The sequence below is a fragment of the Paralichthys olivaceus genome, chromosome 14, assembly GCF_024713975.1.
Source record: "Paralichthys olivaceus isolate ysfri-2021 chromosome 14, ASM2471397v2, whole genome shotgun sequence".
NCBI lineage: Eukaryota > Metazoa > Chordata > Actinopteri > Pleuronectiformes > Paralichthyidae > Paralichthys > Paralichthys olivaceus.
The window spans coordinates 19295167-19321332 of record NC_091106.1 but is presented as its reverse complement, the minus strand read 5'-3'; the positions used below and the strand labels follow the sequence as shown (position 1 = coordinate 19321332).

General features: G+C 41.9%; 1 protein-coding gene and 1 long non-coding RNA gene across 3 annotated transcripts; one reads left to right on the top strand and one right to left on the bottom strand.

Moving 5' to 3' along the window:
* Positions 1 to 284: 284 nt before the first annotated feature.
* LOC138413671 (uncharacterized) lies at positions 285 to 19281 on the bottom strand. Of its 2 annotated transcripts, XR_011246086.1 has the most exons (4): positions 18210 to 19281; positions 7141 to 7312; positions 3939 to 4050; positions 285 to 2561 (listed from the first exon to the last, which is right to left on the bottom strand). It is a non-coding gene; the product is annotated as an uncharacterized lncRNA (long non-coding RNA). The 2 variants fall into 2 exon arrangements; XR_011246085.1 differs by having other exon boundaries at positions 285 to 4050.
* Positions 19282 to 19590: 309 nt separating this feature from the next.
* six2a (SIX homeobox 2a) lies at positions 19591 to 22765 on the top strand. The gene is made up of 2 exons (XM_020088230.2): positions 19591 to 20455; positions 21862 to 22765. The coding sequence occupies exons 1-2, from the start codon at positions 19896 to 19898 to the stop codon at positions 22172 to 22174; spliced, it is 873 nt and encodes a 290-aa protein (XP_019943789.1). The 5' UTR covers positions 19591 to 19895; the 3' UTR covers positions 22175 to 22765.
* Positions 22766 to 26166: the final 3401 nt, after the last annotated feature.

The following is a 26166-nucleotide window of genomic DNA, read 5'->3' as shown; positions in this document are numbered from 1 at the left end:
TATGCGTTTGCATGTATGTGTGTTTGTGTGTGTGTGTCTGTGTGTGTGTGTGTGCACATCTGTGTGTGTCAGCTTCTTCGTTAACTGACACGTTGTCGTGCGCATGCTGCAGCCCACCAAGTCAAGAACCCAGATGGGATGAGGGATCGTATTCTTGATTAAAAATGACGGGGGGAGTTCTGAATTCTCCCGTGTGTGTGTCTGTGTCTGTCTGTGTGAACACACACACACACACACACATTGCTTTTGTACCTGCTGACACACTGAGTTAGTTAAAGCTTGGCTCTAAACCCGTTGATAAATTCCAGATATCCGATCCACACAAACCGAGTGAATGGAAAGAGAAATGTGGACCATTTGCGGGATGTGGATACTTATTCTACACAATTAACCTTTAATTAAGCAGACAGAGGCAGAGGTGAGGCAGCAAAGAGCCACAGAGGAACAATATGCTGTCTGTTCATTTACTGAGTCTCAACCTGAGTCACTGCCTGATGGCTGATAGATCTACTCTGGCTGGGACTGCAGGTCACAGCGTTTCTGAACTGAAGAATTACTCTTTATGGGCACTGTCCAATTTGGCTTTGTTTGTATATTCATCATCAACGTCAGCGATAATTACAGTTGGCCACAGAAACACTGAGTGAGAAGAAATTTAAGAGACAATCCCGTTTTTTATTTGATGGTAAACAAGCATGATTTGTGTTCTCAAGTCATTTCCAGTGGATGAATCTTAATATTCATGGTCATTTCCTCACCTTTTCTTTTGTGCCACCATCAGTGCAGAACTTCTACTTGCACAAAATCAATGTCAGTCCTCTTTATTATGCAGATTTTCATCAGATCTCCTGAAAACATTTATGCTCACAAGATCTTAGGATCTTTTTTTCTTAACTTTTACACTTTTTCTAATTTTCTCTTTTGTAACAGTGGTTTATTTACAAAATATTTCCCAGTCTAAGTTAAAATCGACTTGACTAAATACTTTTACTGTTGGTTTCTGGTTCCATTGTGTAAAAGAAATGAAGCAAGCTTGATAAACAAGGTTTAAGATGCAGTTTTTATTACACAAGCCTGAATATCATTGCACACAATGGGCAAAAAAAAAAACGAACACAACATCTCATAGTTCATGAGGGAACAGTTCCTAAAAGTTCCGTAGACACCTCACATACTTTCTCTTTACTCCTTTAAAATAATCTCCTTGTCTCTGATGTGAGGCTTTAAGCGCTGACACGTGACTTTTTACAGCAGGTAGCATGGAGAGGAGATTTGCTCTTTTCCTGTCAGATATATCTTTGCCCCGCGCTGCCCTGCAGATCGCTGCACACACTCCTCTGACTATTTATGGCTGCAGTTAACTCCCAGTGCTCTGGTAAAGAGCTTCAGCAGCAGGTGAAGTCAGAGATGTAGCGGAGAACCATATCCCAGACCCGATACAACATTACAACACATAAACTCACTGGGATGAAAAATAGCACCGGCCCGTCTCACCAGGGTTAAAGATTAAAATGTGTGTATTTGTGTGTGTTTGAGGGGTAGTTGTGCGATACCAGATTGATTCCAGACTGGGGGTTTTCTGTGGATTTTGGAAAGGGAATACGCCCTGCCCTCCTTTCGCATTAGCGCTGCTGTTGCGTAGCCTCTATCCATTCAGCTGATGGATGACGCCCAAGAGACTCGCAAACACACTGCAACCTGCAATGTCAGGAGAGGAGACAAAAGAGGAGAAAGGGACGGAGGACAAAGGAAGAATAGAAAAGGCATCTAAACACCACGTTGTTAAGATTGTGCAGCGCAGCCTCTTCCCTGCTGCTCTACTATATTCTTATTGTCTCTGTGACACTCAGCTTATTGTCCATTTTACCTTCCTCATTCCAGCGGAGGGTCCATCCCTGAGGCCACAGACCATTTCAAAACAGCCTTTATTGTAGCACGCTGTTTCTTTTGATTACAGGAAAGTCTCACTTTACCCTACCACTCCATAGCTGAGGATATTGTATTACCTACTGTTGTGTGCGTGGGAGTGAGAGTGTGTGTGTGTGTGTGTCTGTGTGTAAAGATTCACATGTAGTATGCATGCATAAGCCAGCTATATGTGAATTGTTTGTTATGGATCCGCCTGTCTTGTTTGAGACAAACATCCTCTGTTATTTTCTCCAGAATAAGGATTATCATACCTTCCATATATTTGTATTTACTACATGTTGGTTTAATTCTTAGATGAAAATGCTGAAAATCCCTAAATGAGAGAGTTTTATTTTAACATCTGAATTGTAGTTTATTATTTGTGTAATTCTGTGAGGAAAACATCATGTACCTCCAGTAAAAGTTCATCCGTGGTGATAGAACAGGTCGAAAAACCTTTCATATCTGTTTCCAAATGCACATCACGGCCACATTTGGAACAACTAACTCCAAACGCTGAGAATAGAGTTGCTCAGTGTTTAATAAATTGAATGTGACTGGCCAATAAAACTCAGCCGTCTGCTCCGGAGGGGTCACGAGGGGGTCAAGGGCCCAGCCCCTGATCCAGACAGACAGCCCAGGTTCCGTGTTTTCTGCAAAACACAAACGGGTGAAATTCATACTTGGGCAATGTCAACTTCCCTCTGCAGCGCTGTCACTTACAGCGCACGCCTCGGAGAGTGCAGAGAGAACGAGAGGATATATCCTGTATCATTTCCTGTTCTGCCAGGCGATGTCTTTCTGACCTTGTTCATGATACGCCTCGGCTCTTCTGCGTATCCTCTCCCTGGTGCTTTTAGACGGGAGTTTGTCTCTCTATCCGACCGTCTCCTTCTAACTGACTACGTTTACATGGAAACCCACTATTGACCTTATTTATAAAAAGTCAGTATTTCAATTACGTTGTTTACATGAGTTGCTAATAGAAAATTCCATTCATATTCCTGTTTACATGTTACAGAGCACAGCCTGATTATGACTCATGTCCTCACATCCACCAAGCCAAGACGTCCAGCGTTATTCCACCAGTTTTAAAACCCCAACCTGAGAGTTTAATGTACGATGCTACCGTTTAGTATTTGAAGTGTTTCTTTCTAATTCTGTTTCTCCATCTGGTTTACACCCAGCAGGGCATGTGTCTTCATGCTGTTGGCAAATTTCCCCAGTATGGGACTACTAAATGATTATCTTATCGATTATCTTAACGTGTCTTTAGTATTTCGCAAAAATACGATTGAGACGTGTACGTTGGAATACTTCTTATTTCAATTATTGCTTTGTCCAAATATAAACCTATTTAGATTAAGGTCATTAGAAAACGCTGTTTCCATGACAGAATCTTATTCAGTGATATTAGAATATTGGTGTCAACGAAGTCACTGATGCTTTATATCACTCTCCCTCTCTCTCCCCCTCTCTCCTCTTTATCTCTCTCTTTTTCAAGCGTTTGCCCCCGGCCTGCGTGCAGCTGGTTTCAGAGGGGGCACATTGCGGGCTGAGTTGGGTGAATTTGCTCCCCCACTAATTCTCTCCCGGGCGACATGCCAGATGCCACCTCTCCCTCTACATCCATTTTTGACCACACGGTCAAGAGGGAGTGTTTTCTGTTGCTCTTGGACTGCACTTTCAAAAAGCCTTTCCTTCTCTTCCCCGTCTGTCTGTGCTGAACGTCTGACGAAAACTCAGACTCCGTTTTTCCAGCCAGAAGTGCTAGTTCTGGCAACAGCTTTCTGCCCCGACCCCCTTCACACACACACACACACACACACACACACACACACACACTGAAACACCAAATGTTTCATTTTCGAAGCGGGGGACGAGAAGGCGAGAGATGAGGGAGAAAAAAGAGATACAGTATATTTATGAAAACAAACTGTACGGGTGCTTTGACGAGTGCAGTTTAGACTGTGGGTACACACCAACACGAAAGGTGAGAAGCAGGTAAATGTAAACGTTCATTACGTTACCATCGACTGCTGAGCCTCTGATGTGTGCTCCCTGGTTTCTTAAAAGCTCTCCTCTGACCAAAGACTCGCTGCTTCTAATTCCACGCAGAGCTCTGGGAATTTATTCAATTACCTAAAATGATCACATAAGAAAAAGGGCTTTAGAATGTGCTGAGGTGCACAGGATAGGCTTTCAGGCCACGCTACAGTGTCTCTTTAACTCACCAAAAGTGTGTGTTTTACAATGTGAAAGTGCCTCAGAGCAGCTTTTTTTTTTGCTGAGTCCATTAAAATCTCCCACGTCTTTCTTTTTGTAAACAGGATAATTATTATATAGATAGAGTGAATCTGTGTGCAAGGATTTTGATGCCTTGGCTTCTTACTGTAACACTTTTATTCCAGTAACTACAGAATAACATGCATTTCTCCTGTTTTATTAGAATATATCATTGTTCAAACGTATAATTTCACATGATATTAAATCTATAATCATTTCTATGTCATTTCAAGATATATTTTTTAAAGTTTTTAACTTTTTTTAATGTTTTAACTAAATACTAAACAGATGTTTAATAGCTGCTTCGGTGTTGTAGAGCAGTGCAGAACACATTTATATCACAACACAAAAAGATAGAAAGTCCCTTTACTGATTGAGAAGTTTTTACATAATTTGTTTTGTCTCAAAAATAGTCTTAAAATAATTGATTGAACTGTTTTATCAGGCAAAGAAAAGCATCAAATTATAAACCTTTTTGAAGCTGTAACAAAAGATTTTGACTTTTTTTTAATGAAAACTGACTTTTATTGAGGGACAAATTACATCAACAGTTAATCCTTTAAGCACTGGGTTGTTTTAAATTACATTTTCATTTAATTAGATTATGTTTATTTTAAACTACTCAAACTTCAGTTTATTTATACGACAGATGAATTTAATCATTTCTTTAATTTCCCAGATTTTTTCAGAGAGAAACCATCTTTGTCTCCTCACAAGTACAGTGAGGAGTTTTCAGTCTATATTTGATGTTGAATAGTCTCTTTTCTCGGTTTACAAGACTTAGCATGAGAACAGTGCACCCAGACAACACACACACGTTAAACTCCAAGTGCACACATGTACACACACACACACATTCTCTCTTTTCCATCACAAGTTTAGCAGGCATGCTGTCAGTGACCCTGCGGAGGAAATGCACTCACTGTCGAGAAAGAATACTAATTACCCAAAATGCTGTGGATATCTGTGCTGTGCTGAGAGCGGGCGTGTGTGTGTTTGTGTGTGTGTTAAGAAGAGGTTGAGGTGGTAGTAAGGTTTCAGATGGGTAGGTGGGTTGGGGTTGCAGGCTAATTTATGTCAGCACTATAGCGAGCTCTGAGATTTATTGATGGTAAGGTAATACGGAGAGATCTGCTTCTTCAAAAACACTCTGCAACCCCCTACTGCTACACACACACACACAGACACACAGACACACACACACACACACACACACAGACTGTCCATAGCCTGCTACCATAAACTTAACCATCACAAATAAAAGCCTAACTCTTCCCTTAACATAAATCTACTCTGAACTAAGTTTTAACCCTCAAAGAGCAAAATGTTCTTACACTGATGGTTTCAAACCAAACTTTGTCTACACAACTTTAGAAAGACATGTACACACACACACACACACACAACTTAATGCTCCCCACCTCCCACCTCCCATTAAACAACATGTCGGCCTTTCACACTGAACCCGGCTGTAACTGTAGAGGCCATACTGCTGCTGTGCTGACGCAAAGGACATATGGTCCCGAAAGAAACCATTAGAAGTATTGGAGGGGTGCGTGTACTCTCTCTCCCTCCCTCTCTCATGCACGCACACACACTCTCACACACACACACACTTGCACTGTACATGGACCCATTCCTCCCCCATTAGATATCCCTATAAAATGAGAGAATTCATGAAATGTGTCGAGGATTAAAGCACAAATTGGTGGGAAAGTGAATTTACCAGCTGAGACGGGACGGTAATTTAAAAATGGGACAAGTGGGAGCATTAAGACATGGAAGGACGAGTTTGGGAGCAATCGTTTGCCCACAACTGTGTAATATCTCAAGTTCGATGCCTCTTGCGATAACGTCATTTCTATTAGAGCTACAGAGGAGAGACCATTTATATTCTCATTCGATAATGATATATATCTTTCCGTTTGTATGGACACATGAATCTGTAGTGGCCCGGAGTGTCTCTTCAATTGAGATGAGGCAGAAAAAACTTCAAAGTCTCGCCCCAGAATGCTCAGTATTTTTATAAGCAGGCCTGTGTTCTCTCCCACTCGCTGCTGTTTCAAAAGAGCTGAGGGCTTATAAAAGCCAAGTTAGGGTTATTATGTACATCCTATCTGCTTCAGCCTCCACTGACCCTCAAACTGTGTGTGTGTTGTGTGTGTGTGTGTGTGTGTGTGTGTGTGTGTGTGTGTGTGTGTGTGTGTGTGTGTGTGTGTGTGTGTGTGTGTGTGTGTGTGTGTGTGTGTGGTCATTAGGCAGAGCTACAGTGGAATCCATTTACTCAATAATTTCGCTGTTCGTTTTTTTGTGAGCCTGAGACGAGGAACGAACATCCTGAGTTTATTGGCCATTAGAGCACTGTGTGTGTGTGTGTGTGTGTGTGTGTGTGTGTGTGTGTGTGTGTGTGTGTGTGTGTGTGTGTCAGCAGAGGTAGTTTGTTTGGCTAAGTGAGGCAATTTTGGTCTTTAAGTATCTCATGTCACTTCCCCTCAAAAAGGGGCAAGTGATACAAACGCTCCATTCTTAGCGGCACCCCCCCCCACACACACACACACACATACGAACACACACACACTTTTTAGTCATACTCCAATGTGACATGACTGTTTGTCAGCAGGCTCTAGATTTGTGTTGAGATGATGGGAACTTTCAGTATGAGAACTTGATAAGTTTATTTATCAACCTCTAATTATTTTCTTCCCCTCACAGTTGACTCACTCACTATTGTTTTGCATGCATACATGTCTGGCAAAGCCCAAATTAAACAAATCAGTCAGGACTAATAGCCAATGTAATTGAGATCAAAGTAGTGAATAAGACTTGCTGACAAACTCGGAGAAAACAGAAGAATCTCAAACATGTTGTCCGGTGCATCAGCGGAGGAAATGTACACAGTCGCTCTTCAAACGCAGCCTAATTCCTTCAAGTCAAGTAAGATGTTACCTGATTGGTTCTTCGGGGTGGTCCTCTGATTAACCTGACCGGGCAGAAACCCGACAACTTTGATCTGTGATTGGTGAGGTCACTCGATGAGGTCAGCCAGCGTCTGCAGGGAAACCGAGACGGCCGGTGATGAAGTATTTGAAGAGCATCGTTCCAAAATGAGACGTGACACCTAATTTCACAAAACAGGGAGGAAAAAAAAACATGATTACCAGCATGCAAGAGACTGGAACTCAAATTGATTCACGCTGAATTCATCAGCCTCTGACTTTCTTTTTACTTTCAGCGAGTTTGAATCACGACACACGATTTAATTTTATATACGGTTCGGTTTTATGCCTATAGCTGAAATCAATATTATGGGGTAACAAAAGTTTTTATGACCTAAATATTAAGTGCGTCATGAAATGGAAATTATATGTTGCTTGTCATTGCCGGAACAATTCAGAACCACTTAGTTCATTTTCGATTTCCAATGGGTGAGTCCAATCCCCACCAATCAGAGTGACAGAAAAAGGCCAAAAACCCAAAACAAGCTAAAGCGGAGTTGTTGCTTACTCTTCTTTCTTCTTTGTTTAATTTGTTTTATTCTGTCTCCGTAGTGGATTCAGATTTCTCCATCACATCTGCAGAAGCATCTCAGTTGTTGGCTAAAAAGCTTTTGGGGCCTGAAGCCTTCTGGTTTCCATTTGTAGTTTGACCAATCATGTCTGAGCAGGCTGTGGTTGCCCGCAGGTAAACAGTGCGTCCAACACGTTGACTGAAATGCATCCGCTCTCACATTTTTAATCAATCTTCATCCATGTGCTATGTGATGGTGAACAGAAGATGGCATCTTGGCCCTGATATCCGCTGTCTACACCAGAAGCCCTAAAATATTGGCTGTTGCCCATAGAGGCCAATTCATCATCAGACAATAGCCGACGGGATCTGAGATGTTTGGAGAAGTCATCAGTTACTTGATGGAGAGAAAACTAATCTGGAATAATTTTTATAACCTAATCATTTACATCATTGATCAAACAAACATGCCAAACATTCTCTGGTTCTTTTTCATTGTGAGGATTGGTTGTTTTTAGGATTAGTATTTTCTGAAAGACGTCACCTTCACTGGCTAAACACAGTAAACAACAATTAGTTGCAGCACTGATGATGATTCAGTATTTAATTATCTTTGAACTAGTGTCACCCATCTCCGTCCTAGTGTCTTCATCTGCCCTCTTCTCTTTCTACTCGTCCTCGTTGTCTGTCTTTCTTTGTCCCTGCTGTAACGTCTCTCTTTGTGTAACCCCTGCTGCTTCAGAGGAAGATGAACTCAGAACAGCTGTGCTGCCTCCTGCCTGTCATGAGTTATGGTGAGCTGCTGTCCTCTTGGCTTTTATTGATAATATTACACGGGCTGATGTAAATATGACTCTGGCTGCAACAACCCTGCCTGCCCCCTCCATCAACCTTATCCAAAGCGGGGACCTCTGCGTGTGCTCGCTGGTGAAGGAATTTAACGTGTACCTGTGTGTGTGTGTGTGTACTGTATATCTGTGTGTCATATTCACTTCCTGACCCCAGGACGATCCCTCCCTCCCAAGGTAGAAACAGGCTCAGAGCGGTTTGCAGGAAACTACGAGCTGAGCTCGAACATGATAAACGGTTCTGAGCTTTAAGTTGGCGAAAAGAAGACCCCGCCGTTGTGTCTATATATATTTTTCCGTCCGTCTATGTTGACCTGTGACTTCCAACAGAGCTGTAAATATTACATCTTTTCACGGGTTGGCGTCTCCATCTGTTACAGACACAGAAACTTGGCTGGATTTTACTGTCATGTCTGATTTTATGGGTGTCGTTTCTCCTTGCATTCCTGGTTTTGTGCCTGTATTAGCGACGTCGCAGCCAATCATTGTGATTACAGCACATGTATGAAGACAGAAGGTGGAAAGAATGAGACGGTGATAATCAGAGCAGTAAAGAGTTCGGTGTTGGCTAAACCAACTGTGAGAGACTACCCACACACACACACACACACACACACACACACACACACACACACACACACACACACACACAAGACACCAGCTGCATTGTAAGCACTCATTAGGTTTGGTGCCCTAACCTTAAGGTGTAAATTCTACATTAATGCCTGGTCTATTAACCTTAGTGAACTCTGTTCACACACACGCATTGTCATGTTTCTATGATTTCAGAGAACGTTAGATTGATTTACACTCGTTTTCTGGTGACTTTCTCTGTAACTACCACTCAATTAAGCCTAACCAACACGTCTTCACCTTATAAATATAATGGCATATGTTATGGGGTCTACCCCATCGAGTGCAGAGTAGTAGTAATAGTTTTAGTATTAGTGCTGGGGACCAAAGTAATACTTAGAACACACCCTCCATGTCCAAACACACAGACACCAGAGCACATGCCTATGTACACGCACATTCATATTCAGAAAAGCACATGGACAGAGTGGCAGCTGTTGCACCCACACACTCACCCACACACTCCAAATATGTAACCTCCCTCACCGCACACGCACACGCACACGCACACACACACACACACACACACACACACACACACACACACACACATTAACTGCATCGTGCCACAACATAGACAGGCAGGAAGCAAACGTGTCATTTATTGGGGCCTGTTTCCAATCTGTGCTGATGATGAATATGTGCGATCTGCCTCGTGCTGCTCCTGTATTTTCTGAAACAAAGGCCCCTTATGAAATTATACTGTGATTAGAATGACTCCTCTGATTAGACACTGGGACTGGATTAGCCATCTGCTCTGCTCTCGGGCGGAGGAATGATATGATCAGAGCTAATTAGCATGTATTTCTACACGAGAACACATTGAAGGGTTTAGTTTCAAAATATGATATGCCATATTCATTTTGAGTGTCTGAAAAATTTCCCCCGCGTGGTGCAATTCTATAATACTGTTATACTGCTCAGTTTGATGGGGCACTCTCACTTTGATGAAAAGGTAATATGTTGCTGTAATCTTATTTTTACTATCAAATATATAGTGAAAGTAAATGCCACTATTTTCAGACTTGAAGGAATAAGAATGTAAAGCAGCAAAGATTGTGATTCAAACATCAAAAATTCAGCTTGTTTTTCCTGACAGCTAAAACACTTTTGATTTAGAGATGGATATACCATAGTAAACCGATGAAACTGCTGTATTTTACACATTTTAGATTTTACACGCCTTTCACAGTGAGAGCCTCTCCACTTGTTTCCACATGTCACACAGTATGAGAGAAAGGGGATCGTTGTGGGCAGTGGGCCGGTGTCAGGAGTTGCCACAGTGGAATGGACGTGCAGTACAGTATGTAGCCATTTATCACTCGTCTCTCAGCACATGTGTGGGTGGCCCTGCAGCGGGTATTATTGCAATTTGGGAGCAATTGGCAGTAATCCCCTCTTTCTGCTTGTGTGAAAGCCCATCATCCCCCAGCAAGCCGACAGGCACGTCTTCACCAAAGAAGACGCCGGAGCTGGAACACAAAGCTTTGGGGCCATCGTAGCTCATGCTGTATATCATTATAAGCTTGTTTCCAGCTTTTTCGTGGTGGTCTGAAGTGCAGATGTAGCAGTAGTAATTCTATAAAGAGTATAATATTGATGCACATACATGATTTCCACTTTGACCTCTGAAGTACAGGCACACACTCTTGGCAGTGTAACTCCTCCTCCACCAAGGCCCAACAGTCCCCTTAAATTCAATCAAGCTTCACCAAAACACTTATTCCATGGGAAAAAATGAAATGTTGAAATTGCCCTATTTCACAATGTTGAAGAAAGTGAAAGAAAATCCTTCATCCACCCACTGATCTGGCTCTGCACCAAAGTTTAATGGGTTCTTCCCTGACCCATACCACATCCTTCCACCAAGTTTCATGATAATCTGATCTGTAGTTTTTGTGTAATCTTGTTCACAATCAAACTAACCAACAAACAAACAAACTGACAGAGGTGAAAACGTAACCTCCTTGGCAGAGGGGATTCAATCAATGCATTATAAACAGAACCGTAGAAAAACTGACCCCTGAGGCAGCTGTAATATGGACTTACTGTACTGGGTAATAGATTTACCCTCAGAACAAGCTCTCGGCTCTGGGGTTCGTCCTTCTTCGAGATAATTAAAGGAAGTAAAGTATTTCTTCTGAGTAGCTGTATAGACGTTGTGGGGAGGAGGACAGAGTGGGTGGTTTGGCCTTCAAGGCTCAGGACTTTTTCACCAGGGACCAATGTTCTCTGGTGTTTGGCTCCGGCTACTTTGGTTAAAGTCAGGGGAAAATTGTGGCTTTGGTTGAATATGAAAGTAAAACTTTTCTCCAGTCTGTGTGGACTTTTTGGATATTTAGTGAAATCTCGTTTTAGAGCGACCATGAGCAGATATTGTAAGGAAGCAACTATTGACAGTGAAAGTTTCTTCGATGTGTTGATCAAATATTTCTTCATCATGTTGATTAAAATGCCTGAATCCTGTAATATTATCTTACCTCTGACAAGCACATAACATTTTTTTTTACACAAAAACTACTAAACCGATTTAAATTTAGTGGAGGGGTGGAATTTGACCTAAAGAAGAATACATTCACTTTTTGAGGGGATCAGAATAAACAGGCGGATTTTTGAAGTTTTTCACTTTCTATCCTTCTATTTGTAAATGTATCTGATCTACCGGCTCCATCGTGATCCAAAACAGATTTACATGAAAAGATCAGGTATCAATTAATGGATGACACACTTCTATTGAAATCATAGGCTTGATCGTCTCACATATACATCGAGACAAAGAAAGAACATGAAGTTAAGTTAAAAAATAAATTTAGAGTAATACATTAACTGGCTGTAGGACCTTTAGGGAGCAGTGGATTTGCAGAAGCTGTTATAATGTTATACTTGTGTTTGTCTGCATATTATTTGCTCTAAATTTAAAGAATTTTACCAAAATATGACTTTAAGAGAAACATTGAAAGGAGAGCAGGTTTAAATATGATGCATAAACAGCAACACTCTATGGAAAGACTCAAAGTAAAGTGTAATGATGCCTGAGTTGGTTCCTCAGCCTGAGCCCCATCTCTTCTCTCACATAGCTGTGGTTGCCATATGCTCAGATTGACTATAATTGTTAGTTTCCTGGACAAAGTGTTCAGAGGTTTGCAGGCATTTAATATACCTCGCAGGCAGAATTAAAAAGCAATCATGAAATCCAATTCTTCCATATAAAAACAAATGAGCGATGCTTCACGCCACGCTTCTATTTACAAAGCAAACACTCACTTTCATCTTCACAATATCTCACATTGTGCCCGATAAAGAGCCGAATACAGCAAAAGGTTTGATGGATGGTTTGGTTTAATGAGAGAGAAGTCATTTAGACGATGAAAGGAGACACATTAATGGGATTTCTGGGAGGCCTCACAGTAGAAATGAGGTTTGCAGAGCCTGAATATAGCGAACTCATAAAAGATAAAATTCAGAGTTGTGCTGTAGAGACGAGGCAGCGGTGCCAACAGGAAGTGATGAGAAGGAAACCCTGCTCTGTTTGTGGTGGTCTGTGCCGAGATGACACCATGAATCAGCCCCAATGTCTAAATTACTCATGATCTTTAGAAACACGGATCAGTTGCCTGTGTGTTTATGTGCATGGTTCTGATTTTAATCATTAGCCACATTAATGGAAAGGCTGGATGGTTTCCAGACTTTGATAATGCTGTAGTTTTTTACCACCGTAAGGCTGAAAGTCCAACGGCACCAATGCAGTTGCCATATGTAGGTGAGATGTAATGAAGTGTTTCCATTCAATCTGCAGGGTTTACATTGGTCATTAACACTGTTATAAAACAAATTACATTGTTGAAAGAATTCAAACTCCTGCATGGTAGCAATTACAATCACTTGTAGGAGTCATGATAACATTATGGTGCGGAAATTATTTTAATATGTGCATTAAAAGTAACAGCAGCCTTTATTGAGCTGTTTTCAACCCATTCACATAAGTAAACCATGGCACCAAGTATCCAAACGTCACTGTCAATCATCTTCATACCATAATAACACCATGTAGCATGATAGAAGCTTCTCTCTGGTACAGTATCAGAACAACCACTGACTCTATCATGGAACTATTTACTGCCCATATGGCCGGTGACACGAGGTCAAGACCGTGTTTCAAGTGAAACCACCAAATGTTGTAAAAACCCTGCATACAGGACTGGATACAAATTCAAGCATTAGCACATTGCTAATTACAGCAGGTCGCTCTTAATAAATTCTTTCCTGACATATAAGTTCCAGCACTGTAAAAGAAGGAAGAATGTTGCATGAGGGAAAAGCATTAAGCGCTGCTGCTGCTGCTGCAGACGTTTGCTTTAGCTGAAAAGCTTTTGCTCTGTATGTAAAGGTATACTGTACACTGTAACATGTATAAGATTCACACGGGATACTGAAATCCCCTGGTTGGCTTAAGTATTCACACATTTTCTGGCTATCCGAGCCATGTTGAGAGAAAATAACTTAACAAGCAGACAGCGTGTAAAACTGCGCAGCTCTCTGTGGGTGTTGTTGTGTGTCTCCTTGCTCCCTTCACTTTTTTTTTTGGTAAAACCAGTTTCCAAAATATGTTCTGCTGCGAGTTCTGGCCTTATTCACACTGAAATAACATTGTGGTATCATAGTCAAGTCCTCTTTCTATTTGTTTTAGGGGTGGGGCAAACTTTTTCCTCATGTTTCTGGCCAAAAGCGTCATTTATTTGCTATTTCAAAAGTTACATGATCAGAAGCGATTGGTTATCATCATCCAATTATGTGTCCCAAGGCTTCTGTCCACTTGGATGCAGGACAGGCTATGGTTTATCTGATCCTATATATTGGACCCATGGTGGTTTCTACGTCGCTTGCCTTCATGAAATACACAAAAGTAGCAAGTTAAGTTTGAGCTAGGTTTAGGATTTGTGATCAATATCGTTAGATAGTTTGAAGTATAGTCGTGAACGTGTTACTCCCATTAAATGCAAAGTAGAAAGTATTTACTGCTATTTTTGCAGTTCTAACTGGTTTTTGGCAAAAATCTACTTTTTAAACACGAACAGCATACAGCCTTTATGTGTACATAGAGAAAGCATGCATGCAGAGGCTGCACACTCTGCCCTGTGCACCATTTGCCAAATTATCCATGATAATAATATATAATTCCACGTTGGAGTGTGTTTGCAGTCATTTAGAACCAGCCCGCAGCATTGACATAATTCATTGTATGTGTGAAGCTCGTATACCTGCGTGTCTGCTCGCTGCAGGTTTGACGAGAGACAGGTCTGAGGGGATTTCACCATAAAGGTTAGGAGCCGTGAAATATCTAAGAAGTGCTGGAACTGCTCTCCTCTGCAAATTGTAGCCGAACGCATGCTATGGTATACAGTCTCAGTGGCTGAGGGGGAAACGCCTTGGCAGCGCATAAAGGGCTCAGTGTGCGGCTGAAATGACCGTGTGACTCCTGAAAATAAACAGGAATCAAATGGAGTGATTGATCGAATAAATTAACCCCAGCAGCAAGCCACACTCCTCTCTCTCACTCTCTCTCCCTCTCTGTCTCTCACACACTCACACACTCATTAGGTCCAATGATCGGCCTTGTAGAAAAACACAGACACTTGTTGCTGTTTGCTCGTTCAGGCCAGTTTCTTCCGCAGCAGTGTGGTGGTGGTGGGTGGGCAGTGGATTGTTGGTTGTTTTTTAATACTGGGTGACAGATGTGACTGCATGTGAGAACAGACAGCGTCGTACAGGACTTTTAATTAGTTCTCTTCACTCTAGAAAATGATCAGATCATAATAAATTGGATGAAAACAGCTCAACTGCCAGTTCAATCAATCAGTTTTTTATCAACTTATTCTGCAGATGTTTGACAGGTGATTGTCCTCATATATTAATCTGAGCATTAATTAATCTTCAATTTTTTGTGGTTTCAGGAGAAAGTTTATATCGTTAGAATTGAGCTGACATTGTTTTTCCTACACATTTGCTTGAATATAAGTAAAAAACACAATCTCAGTTTGAGTCTTTGTGCATCAGATCAGCATTTCAGCACAATATCATTCATTCATCCATTCGTGTCACTTTAACATCTCCAGGATCAAACTCAATACAGAGGCCTGTAATTTGCCCCATGATGATCATCAGCTCCAGGCGATGCCCCCCCCCCCCCCCCCCCCCCCCCACGCTGCGCTCTGTGCCCATATATTCTAGACTGAAATGAAAACCATCCAATCTGATGAACCTGCCGACTGGTCAGAGCCTTCTGGAAATCAAGACGAGACCTCCACCTACACACACACACCCACAACCATGCCCCCCCCCCCCCCCCCCCCCCCCCCCCCCCGCCTCCCCTCCCTGCTGCCTGCATGTGCAGTTTAGTGAAATCTCCTCCTCGCTCCGTAGGATAGCCCCGGCCTCTGGGGTAACAAGATAGATGTAAACAACCAATTATTGGATAGACCCTCATTCATATCCCCTTAACCGATATAGACACAGAGGTTCTGGCTTTAATAATTTCTCCCTCTATGCCCATGTCCGTCTGCAAGAATGTTACTCATCAACCCCTTGTTGCGCTGGTCTCAGGTCAGTGCTTGTAGAAGCCTTACAGGATAAAAGCCACGTACCCTCCTCACATGTAAACCCCCACCCCAACACGTATAGGCTCTGCAACAACACACATCTTGCAATAATCAGCTCAATTAGTGGAGGTCGTGGTGGAGAGTGGCCGAGGTGAGCGGTGGGAGGTTGTGAAAATAGGGGGGTTGGCTATTAGGGGAAACGTGATCTCCATTCATCAGCGGGCGTAATAATCACAGTTTGAGAGCCAGAGCCTTCTGATCAAACTGATCGGTGGAAACAAGTCGTTTACAAACACTGTCAAGGGCCTGACGCTGGACCCTGCTCCGTCACTGCCGGGGCACACGCTCAGCAGATCAGACCATTAAGAGCCAAAACACAATGAAGATGCTTTTACTTTCACATTTTAATTACTTTGTGTTTCTGCTTTGTTTCAGATCCAGTTTATCAAATATTTAGAAAAGTGAAGTTTATCCCGGGGAGAGAACAGATATTAACCCATGATGAGTGGGAGAGGACAGGGATCACCTGAAACTTTTTATTATTTAAAAAAAAAACAGACTTTACCTTTCAGTATTCATCTGCTTTGATTTTATCCTTCAGGGCTGGATACCTGTTATACCTACATTACATTACAGACCTGTTATACCTACATTACATTACAGACCTGTTATACCTACATTACATTACAGACCTGTTATACCAACACTATCAACCCCGTTTTTCTATCCATGCTCATATGCATCATCTAATCAGAATGATATGTAATTAGAGCCCTAATGGCCTCGTCTGAAGCTCCTTCTCTTCTTTATACTCGTTCTTTATACCAGTTTCCCCTTTTTGACTGAGCTGCCCTTCAGCAGCATCCGGTCATTTTCTTTTGCTTTACACGATGTACACAATGTCAACTCTGAATTTAATTATTAAGAGTTTATTTTCAAAGTTTTAATTTTGTGGTTTGCAGATAGATGACAGTGTTAAGCTCAAGGCGCAAAATCATATTTCTGCTAAAACTAGATATGGAGCCCATTGATCTAAACTTAGGGTGGGTGGGGTTGTTCCTTTTTTCCCAGATAAGAGCAGTGGCCCCTCGAAATGTCTGTGCACGTCCCTGGCACAGGACACACAGCATGAGTAAAGAACTTAATATATAAAAAGCTAAATAAATAAACACGTTTGCTGCAGAATAAGAGCCTCGGAAATGTTCAGCACTATCATTTGATGACAGATCATACAGCACCAAGGCTTTTGATGTGAAACCTAATGAGACGATAAATAACTTTGAGTGGCTCAGTCTCTGTTTCTGGGCTCGGTGGTGAGGCCTTCAGGAGTTTGATGGATGGAGGTGATAAGTTATTTTTTAAATCAGTTTAAAATGTCACATCTGTGTTGACAGACTGCTCATATTTCCAATACAGGCTCTGTTAAAACACATCTGTTACATTATTATGAGGAGTTATAATTATTATTGTTTTGTCACTAATTTTATTATTAATATGTTTTTTCTGAGGGTTTTTTCCCGTTTGAATATTACATATATGAACTGTATGTGTAATTTAAGGTTAAATCCTAGCCGTGTTTTCCTCACTATCAATTTCCACCGAGCCCCGGGTCCCCGGACGATTACCATCAGTCAGTCTAATGCCGTAATACTCTGTGAGAACTGCGCTTCAGGCGAAACCCTAGTCAATTTATTAAACCGAGGGGGGAACACAACACGGAAACAGGGATCAGGCTCCACTTACACCGCTCCTCATCTCCCTGTGATAAACTCACTTCATAATTACACTAATAATTCAGAGCAAAACAGCCGCAGCTCAGATGAAATGTCTGCTCATCATCAGGCCCAAACAGCCGCAGAACACTGCAGTCAAAGATTTGATTAAACTCGAATTATTTAAACAGCCCTGGAACTTGAGATGCACTGATGATATTTATCTACAACTTATTATTATTTTCTAAATATTAAATTAAGTTGTGTGTGTGTAGGTGTCAAATTACGCACAGTAATAGTAACAGTAATAATAATAATAATTTCATTTTTTGCACACAGTTCATTTTCTATCTGACGTGGATTCTACTTGAACTTTTTGTGTCCATAGCTGAAACAGGTCTTTCAGTGTGTGTGTGTGTGTGTGCGTGTGTGTGTGTGTGTGTGTGTGTAGTGGTGTGGATGTACATAGACAATCTTATCTCTAGTGAAGAGGTCCCATGGTGTAAGTGATAGAAATCTACCAGCTGGTCAATCTCTGGCCCAACACCCCCACCCCCCACACACATATACCTGACCACATCACGGCACCGTCTAATACCTGCTGCAGTGTGGAGAGCAAAACTCATCCATTCAACAAGTAAATCCTCCTCATTCATCCACCTCTATAACAAAATCCATTTCCCCCCAAATCCTCACATCCATCAGATTGAAATAATTACCCAGAGCTCGTCTTCAAATCTTCTCCTCTAATCCAGCGTGTGATTCTGATGCTCTCTGGCTTCATCTTCCTCCGCTGTTGCACTAAAGCGCGTCAGTCCCGATGACTTCAATGCAAACGGAATTTTCTGGTCCCACCGCCGGTGTTGTGCTCGGTGCCGCTTTCCTTCTTCCCCCACTTCTACCTCCGCACTGCGCGCTCCTCCTGCGCGCTCTGTCCAACAAACTCCTGCAGCGCGCACGAACTCTTGATTTCACCATTAGTCCGGTGGCACACCTTAAGGTTGTTTGCCATTCTGTGCGCTCCTGCAGCCACTGGCTCACCCCTCAGATATTCATCGTCATGTCACATGCATGAAATAATAAACCTCTACACGGCAGTGAATTGTTCTAATCAACTGCAGATCAACATATCTACACAATCCTGAAAATAATATTTATACCGGATTATATCGAATCCTTAATCCAGTCAACAGATATAATTTAAGATCACATGCGAGTAATGTATCGCACAATCATATCTGTACACACTAATTATATAATGTTGGTCACATTTAGTGCCATGCAGTGTATTTTAATAATGTGTGTGAATCTATTTCTTATCACTCATAATAAAATACGATGCATCTTCATTGATCCACCGTTGAAAACTTGAAAAAGTTTAACAAAACAAAAACGTGAAGTCAAATAAACTTTCTCTAAATATGTTTGATGTGAGAAAATGGCCTCTCCTGTAGAATTTGCAGAATTTCTTTTGGTATTTCTTTTTTTTATTTCGTGCGTCATGGCAAAGACCAAAAGCAGCTATTTTCCTTTTCTGTAGAAGCTGCAACACTTGTCAACAGTTTACAGTCACTCGAACTATGAACGTAACTAACTTTAAAAGTTGCAGGCGTTGATTGATCGACTGTGTGAGAGCTGCCAGAGGCATGAGGACGCACAGCAGCCGCAGGTCTCTGTGCGCTCTGGCGCCATCCTTCCCCCGGCTGCGGGATCAGCGCCTCTCTCCTTCGCCTCACTCCTCCAGCTCTGCGCTCTTTGGCTGCCCGAGGTGTCTGTCAAGGTGGAGGGGGGGGGGGGGGGGAGAGAGAGAGAGAGAGAGAAAACAGTTTGAGAAGAAAAATCTGAGCAATATTTCTATTGGTAGGCGGGCCGCTCGTGAAGGGAACAATTGGGTTGACTTTGCCAGGGAGCCACCTCAAAGCATATCAGGTTACTTTGAGTGACAGCGTAACCATGGCAAATAATTTGACTAAGGCTATTGTCTTATCCTCACCATCCCCGGGTCAAATAACCGACCAATCAGAGTTCACATAATCGCCTGTCTTGCCAGCTTAGAATAATATTATTAAAACGAGCCAGCGAGCCCGGTCTCCCGGAGTAGGTTATTTTGAAACGGCGTAGAAAAGGTGGAGGAGGACGGTGGACGGAGTCGCAACTTTCTCTCTTTCTCACCAGCTTTCTGAGGAGTCGTCGCCTGGGGTTTAGCACGGCTGAATGGACTTGAGTTTGTTCCTCAGCACGCAGCTGGATACTACCTGTCCCTGGTCAGCTGAAGTTTTCGGCTGCTCTTTTTTGGGGAACCTTTTGTCTCTTATGGACTTAACGCGTTTTGATTTAATGTGAGACTGAGGAGGGAGACGTGGAAGCAAGGCACAATCTAATCTGCTTTGGTTTACGTTGTCGCCATGTCCATGCTCCCGACGTTTGGGTTTACGCAGGAGCAAGTGGCGTGTGTGTGCGAAGTTCTCCAGCAAGGGGGGAACATCGAGCGGCTGGGACGCTTCCTCTGGTCCCTCCCGGCGTGCGAGCACCTTCACAAAAACGAAAGCGTGCTCAAGGCGAAAGCCGTGGTCGCCTTTCACCGGGGGAACTTCCGAGAGCTCTACAAGATTTTGGAGAGCCACCAGTTTTCGCCTCACAACCATCCGAAGCTGCAGCAGCTGTGGCTCAAGGCGCATTACATCGAGGCAGAGAAGCTGAGAGGCCGTCCGCTCGGCGCCGTGGGGAAGTACCGCGTCCGGAGAAAGTTCCCGCTGCCCCGCTCCATCTGGGACGGAGAGGAGACGAGCTACTGCTTCAAGGAGAAGAGCAGGAGCGTCCTGCGAGAGTGGTACACCCACAACCCTTATCCGTCTCCGCGGGAAAAGAGAGAGCTGGCCGAGGCCACGGGACTCACCACGACGCAGGTCAGCAACTGGTTCAAAAACCGACGACAGAGAGACCGAGCTGCGGAGGCAAAGGAAAGGTAGGATCAAATAAACACTCCAGACATTAGTCAGACCATGTTTACCAAGTTCTTATTATTACTATGACTTCAAGCTTAAAAAGCCAAGAGTCCAACTTTAAATTGAAATGTTTCTAAATCACAAACAGGCACTGTTAAATTATAGCAATTTATTATGCCACGATATTTTCTGTAATTTAATAATCACACCAGTTCTTAGGTATTTGTATCTATTTGAAGATTTTTTTTTTGTCATAAGCTAAAATATTTGTTATACTTTAAAGTTCAGCAAACTTTAATATGTTTGTGATAATTGTGCAGGCCGTGCGTAAAAGTTGAAATGCAAAAAAAAAATTAAAGGGTTGCTGAGAGGCAAATTACAAGGTTATAAAAGCAGCATTTACCTCACTTTTATGTTTCGGTAATCACACTTATTATGAGACTATGACTTTCACGTCAAGATCAGAGAAAAAAAAAACTTTTAAGCTTCCTGATACTGGAGTGAACACAGGGGAGAAAAGTGAGGAAACATCTCAGAACACGTTTAAAAGTTGTTTTGCGGTGAAATTCGTGTGCAGAGCTAAATGTATCCTCCACATCAGCCCGGTTGACATTTCATTTTGAGTCGTTTGTACATTTCAAAGTTTTGGAAATTACACAGGTGAGGCGCAGAGGGGTCTGGGAGACGTGTTCGGTGTCTTCTTTCACCCTCTGGCCACTAATTCGGGCTGAAAGCTCCGCGTAAATCATGTCTTCCCACTGAGAAATGCCTTACTCGCCACTGCGAACACATTAAGTGCATGCGCCATGCAACATGCACGCGTTTAGCAACAATTAGGCCTGTCATTTATTCAGACGTCAGAGAGGCCGGAGCCAGTGTCTGCGTCAGGGGTCACGCTGGTTTAATTAATTTGCTGTAAACACGAACCCAAACGCAGCTTTAACGCACAAACAGATTTATTGTTTTCGGTCACACTTATCTAGACATTTACTGTAACTCTGAACTGCTGCAGTCAACTGAGCGATGGCCTCCATTATTCCAATGACTGACTAATTGATAGCACCTTCGTACATGAGGGTGTGAACGTTGATAAATCGTTAGACTGAGCGTTTATGGTACTTTTACGCGCATTATGCTCTAGTGTGGTTACCTAATTAAAATCCCCGTGCGTAAAGGGACATGCAGAACTGTATTTTTGCTGTGTGTGTGTATTTTAAGAATTATGGCTTGTATTAAATGACTTTACTTAAAAACCTTTATGTAAATTGTGTGTAAATTGTCTAGTTTATTTCAATCAGTTTAGCTAGTTTTAGCCTATTATTTTAAAAGTTGTATCTTCCTTGTTTCCTGGTGAATGATATGTTCCAGGAGTTGGGCTGCACCCATTCGCATCAGAATAACGTGTGCTTTTATTTTCTACTCGCAGAGAAAACAACGAGAACTCCAACGGCAATAGTCACAACCCATTGACTTCTTCCATGAATGGAAATAAGACTCTATTGGGGAGCTCGGACGACGATAAAACACCATCGGGGACGCCGGACCACACGTCTCAGAGCCCGGCCCTGCTCCTCAGCTCGAACACCGGTTTACAGTCCTTGCACGGCCTCGCGCCGCCGCCGGGACCCAGCGCCATCCCGGTACCGAGCGGCGTAGACTCGGTGCACCACCACCACTCCTTGCACCACGACACCATACTGAACTCTATGTCTTCTAATCTAGTGGACCTTGGCTCTTAAAACCGCGCACTTGAATAAACTCCAGACCTTTTTTTCGTTTTTTTGGAAAAGTAATTCAGCCTTGAAGGTGGCGTAAGACGAGCTCCAACCACTTGCGGAAAGGTACGGTGGTGAATCCAGCCACCGTAACAAGTCATTTAGTCTCATTTTCAACAGTTAGACTCGTTTTTATACAAGTGGGGGGGAATTATCCCCTAAATATAACTTCTGCTTGTTTCAAGGATTTTCCAGAAACAAGCGTCCAAGCAGAGCACTTAAACAAAGTCTTCAGAATTAATAAATATCAATCGCCATGTTTTCACTTTCATTGGCCCGTCATGCAGAATATGCAGCTCCAAAGATGAATTTCTTTGAGATCATGTGACTTGTTAGGACGGAGCATTTTTAAGCAGTGGTGGTGCAGACAAACGATGAAGTGGAATTAAGGTCGTTTTAGGTAAAAAATAAATAAATAAACTTAAAAAAAATGAAATATAAAAATAAAAAGTCAAGAAAGAAAGAAGAAAAATAAAAAAGTATTTTACCGGAATGTAATAATAACGCAACATGTTATACTGTTGAAAACAATAACAATAAAATGTCTTAATTCTTGTTATTATTATTATTACCGTTGTTATTTTAGGGGTTTAGATGTATCCACAGACTCTATAGGCACAGAGTTAAGGTACCCATCGCTTTTTATTTTATTTTGTTTACACAGGGTTTTTCCAACAGAGCCATAAAACCTTTTATTTTCGAGTGGGTGGGATGGGGGGGGGATGATGGAGTATGATATCTCAAGTGTCTTTTAAGAGTCGTGATAAGATGCAATATCTTAATCTCTTGATATTAATATTATTATTTGCATTTTTCATTTTTGGAAAGAGACTGCATGTAAAGTTTGCGATAAATGATGAAAACATAAAACGATTCACGTATAGTTTCATATCTACCCTTTACAATAAAAAGAAAAAGAACTCCATGGATTAAAATCGAGGGTTTCTTTTGGTTCTGGATGATTCATGACATATTTGTGCTGCAAACCAGTCACTTTCTATATTTATGTTGCCTGTTATATATTTTTAAATCAATCAAGCTATGGGTGGCATTTTAAAGTAATATTCGAACAAAGCAAATATTCCTCTTTTTCCTCTTTTTCAGATCAGCTGCAAAAATAATCTTTACAGAGCACAGGAGGTGTGTTTACTGGATGATGTGAGATGCCTTTTCAAAAATATTCCTTTGCACTTTTGTGAATAACTTGTACATTTAATATAATTCAATTTCCACGATAGTTCTGAGCTGTGGCTGATTCACAAACATTGTTTCCTCTGGCTTCCGATTGTGCATTGAACCACCAGTTGCTAACAGGGAAATGTGTATATGTGCATGAGGAAAAAACTCAGGAGCTCTTCGCCTTTGACACATGTGCCAGCTAAGAAAGGGGATATTGTGCTTTATGTGTGGGCAGACTGCCGGCATGCACGGCTCCATATCCCGGGCTTATCTGCAGTCTAATCATAAATGCTGCAAGTGAGGTCGTGAAGGAGGATAACTATCTGTTTCCCCTCATTCCCCACGAGTCGTTTGCAGGCCTGCGTCCTTGGCACTTGTAGTTAAAATGGAAATGTGCTGCAGTAATTACGACCTTTTAAAATGTAAGGAATTTACTTGAGTTAGTTTTTGGTCTCTTTTAAATACTCGTTGAATTGTTGCGTTTCTGCATTCAACTGTTATTCATAGACATGGGGGGGGGGGGGGGGGGGGGTTGAAACGATGATTGTGACCAAAGGTCAAAGTTCAGCCAAGTCAAAAAAAAAAAAAGACAAATGTTGACACTCACTTTGTAAGAACAAGTGACAGAAGCATGTGGAGCGTGTGGGCGAAATCCAAAAGTTTCCAACTTTGACGTTGAGGTGATGACACTTTGTCTCTGTGCGCTCGGCTGAGGAGAACCAATGTGTCGTAGAGTTTGACAAGGACAGAAAAAAAAACCTAGCGTTGAAGGAAGACGCTCTGTGTGAAAACCCGTACACACACACAGACGTACACAAACACACGCACACACACCTCCCACCTTCACCCCCCTCTTAAAGGCCACAGGGAGGTGGAGCTGTGCGCTTTGACTCTGCAGTATCTTCTTATCAGGAGCTATTTTATGCCTCAACTCTGCCTTTATTTAATGTGCAGTTTATTCATTTCACAGCTGATGTTTCGTATGACCTGATTGTTTGGAGAAAATAGCAAATGGGCAGAATTATAACCTATAATTTACAACGATGAAGACTTCTAATATGGGCCTATATGTCGTGTCTGCTCTTCACTCCACTGGACGGAGTTTTCTCATCCGAATGGGTGGAAGACTTTTTTTCTGTTACACGTGAAACAGCGCAATAATAATAAATGATCTTATGCGATCAGGCGGCTCTAATGGGAGTGCAAATATGAAAAGTCCACACAGTGGGTGAACTGTCTCGCTCCTGGTTGTCAACGCGAGAGGATCTTGTTGTTTAATCTCCTGACGCTTGAAGGTCAATTACGCACGTCTCGCATGGACGCTTTGTAATTAAGGAGAGCCTCGGTGCGCACGGGTCCACTCGGGCTTTATATCAGCAGCTGGTGAGAATATCTGGTCTCTGCATCAAAAAAACTCGTCTCCTCGCACTTTGCCTTGTTTCTACAACCCCTGGATGGTGCGCATTGTGAGTGCGCCACCTGTGCACATGCAGGGGAAGGGGGAGGCTGTTCAACGGTGTGAGAAGAACGTTTCCAACGAGCCGCAGTGGTTATAAACGCCGATTAGATTGTTCCATGCCGGCTGGTTTATTGGAGTCATGGGCCTCTAAACGCAGCATATACAGTTAGACAGGTGCGAACACGTCGTGGTTTCTCGCACAAACTGTTTAGTCAGTTCAGCACGAGGTGAGGATGTTGCGGGTATTAAACGTCAAGTGTTGAGTTTTTTTTTAGAAAGGAAGTTAATCCCACTCCGCCTCGGGATGAAGGTTGTGAAGAAATCAGGAGAGAAGCGGAGTCCTGGCGTCCTAATGATCACATTCACTGTAAACAACCAACAACAGGTTTATATGAACTGAGCTGTTCTGACCTGAGATCTGTTTTTTATTGAATTAATATTGTCCCGGGCCGAAATATCAGAGTGAGAGAGAGTTATTATTAATGTCATTATAATTATATCTGCACCATAAATGCATCTAATGCACCTTTGTCCCGTTAAAGAGAATCTTACAGGAATTATTTGCATTAAAATAAAGGCATCAAATAGTAAAACGATTTCACATGAATAAAGAAACTACACGTATCCACCTGTCTGCTGCAGAGTATTGCAGCTTTAATAATAGTTTTTTTTATGCAGTTATTTTATTTGCATCTTTTATTTATATAACAATATACTTTTTAATTATTTTGTCTCGTCACATCTGTTGCACAAAATAGACGAGCAAGAGAATCCCCTCATTTTCTTGCTAAATCTGACAGATGCAATTAATTGTTTTAAATTTCTCAGAATATTTAATAGCATTTAATTGTCATTCAAGTTCTCTCGTTTTGTAATTTGGGCAATAATTTGTGATAATCAGGTCGTTTGTCCATTAATAATCAAACAGTTGTATGGAGACATTAAGCTGATTTTATAGAGTCATATAATATCTAGGATTGATTGTCCTGTTTATTGTAAATTTTCCTGAGTAGATTATACTCGGATTATTGAGGGAGGGGGTGTTTGTACCAGTCACAGTAGAAATGTTTTTTAGAGCACAGTACGAAGGCTTTAGTAAGACTTTAATTGATGGCACTATTTTATAATATAATTCGTCATTAATTGAAATGTTGTGTGTGTGATGCTCACTGCACAAATGAACTGCATTAACTGATGAAATGCAAGAACGACTGATAAAGACACCTTCACAAAGACAAGTGATCTCAATGACCGAGTGAAAGTTTAATCACTTTTAATGATAATGTATCTCCTAAATATTTTCGCAAAGTAAGAAACA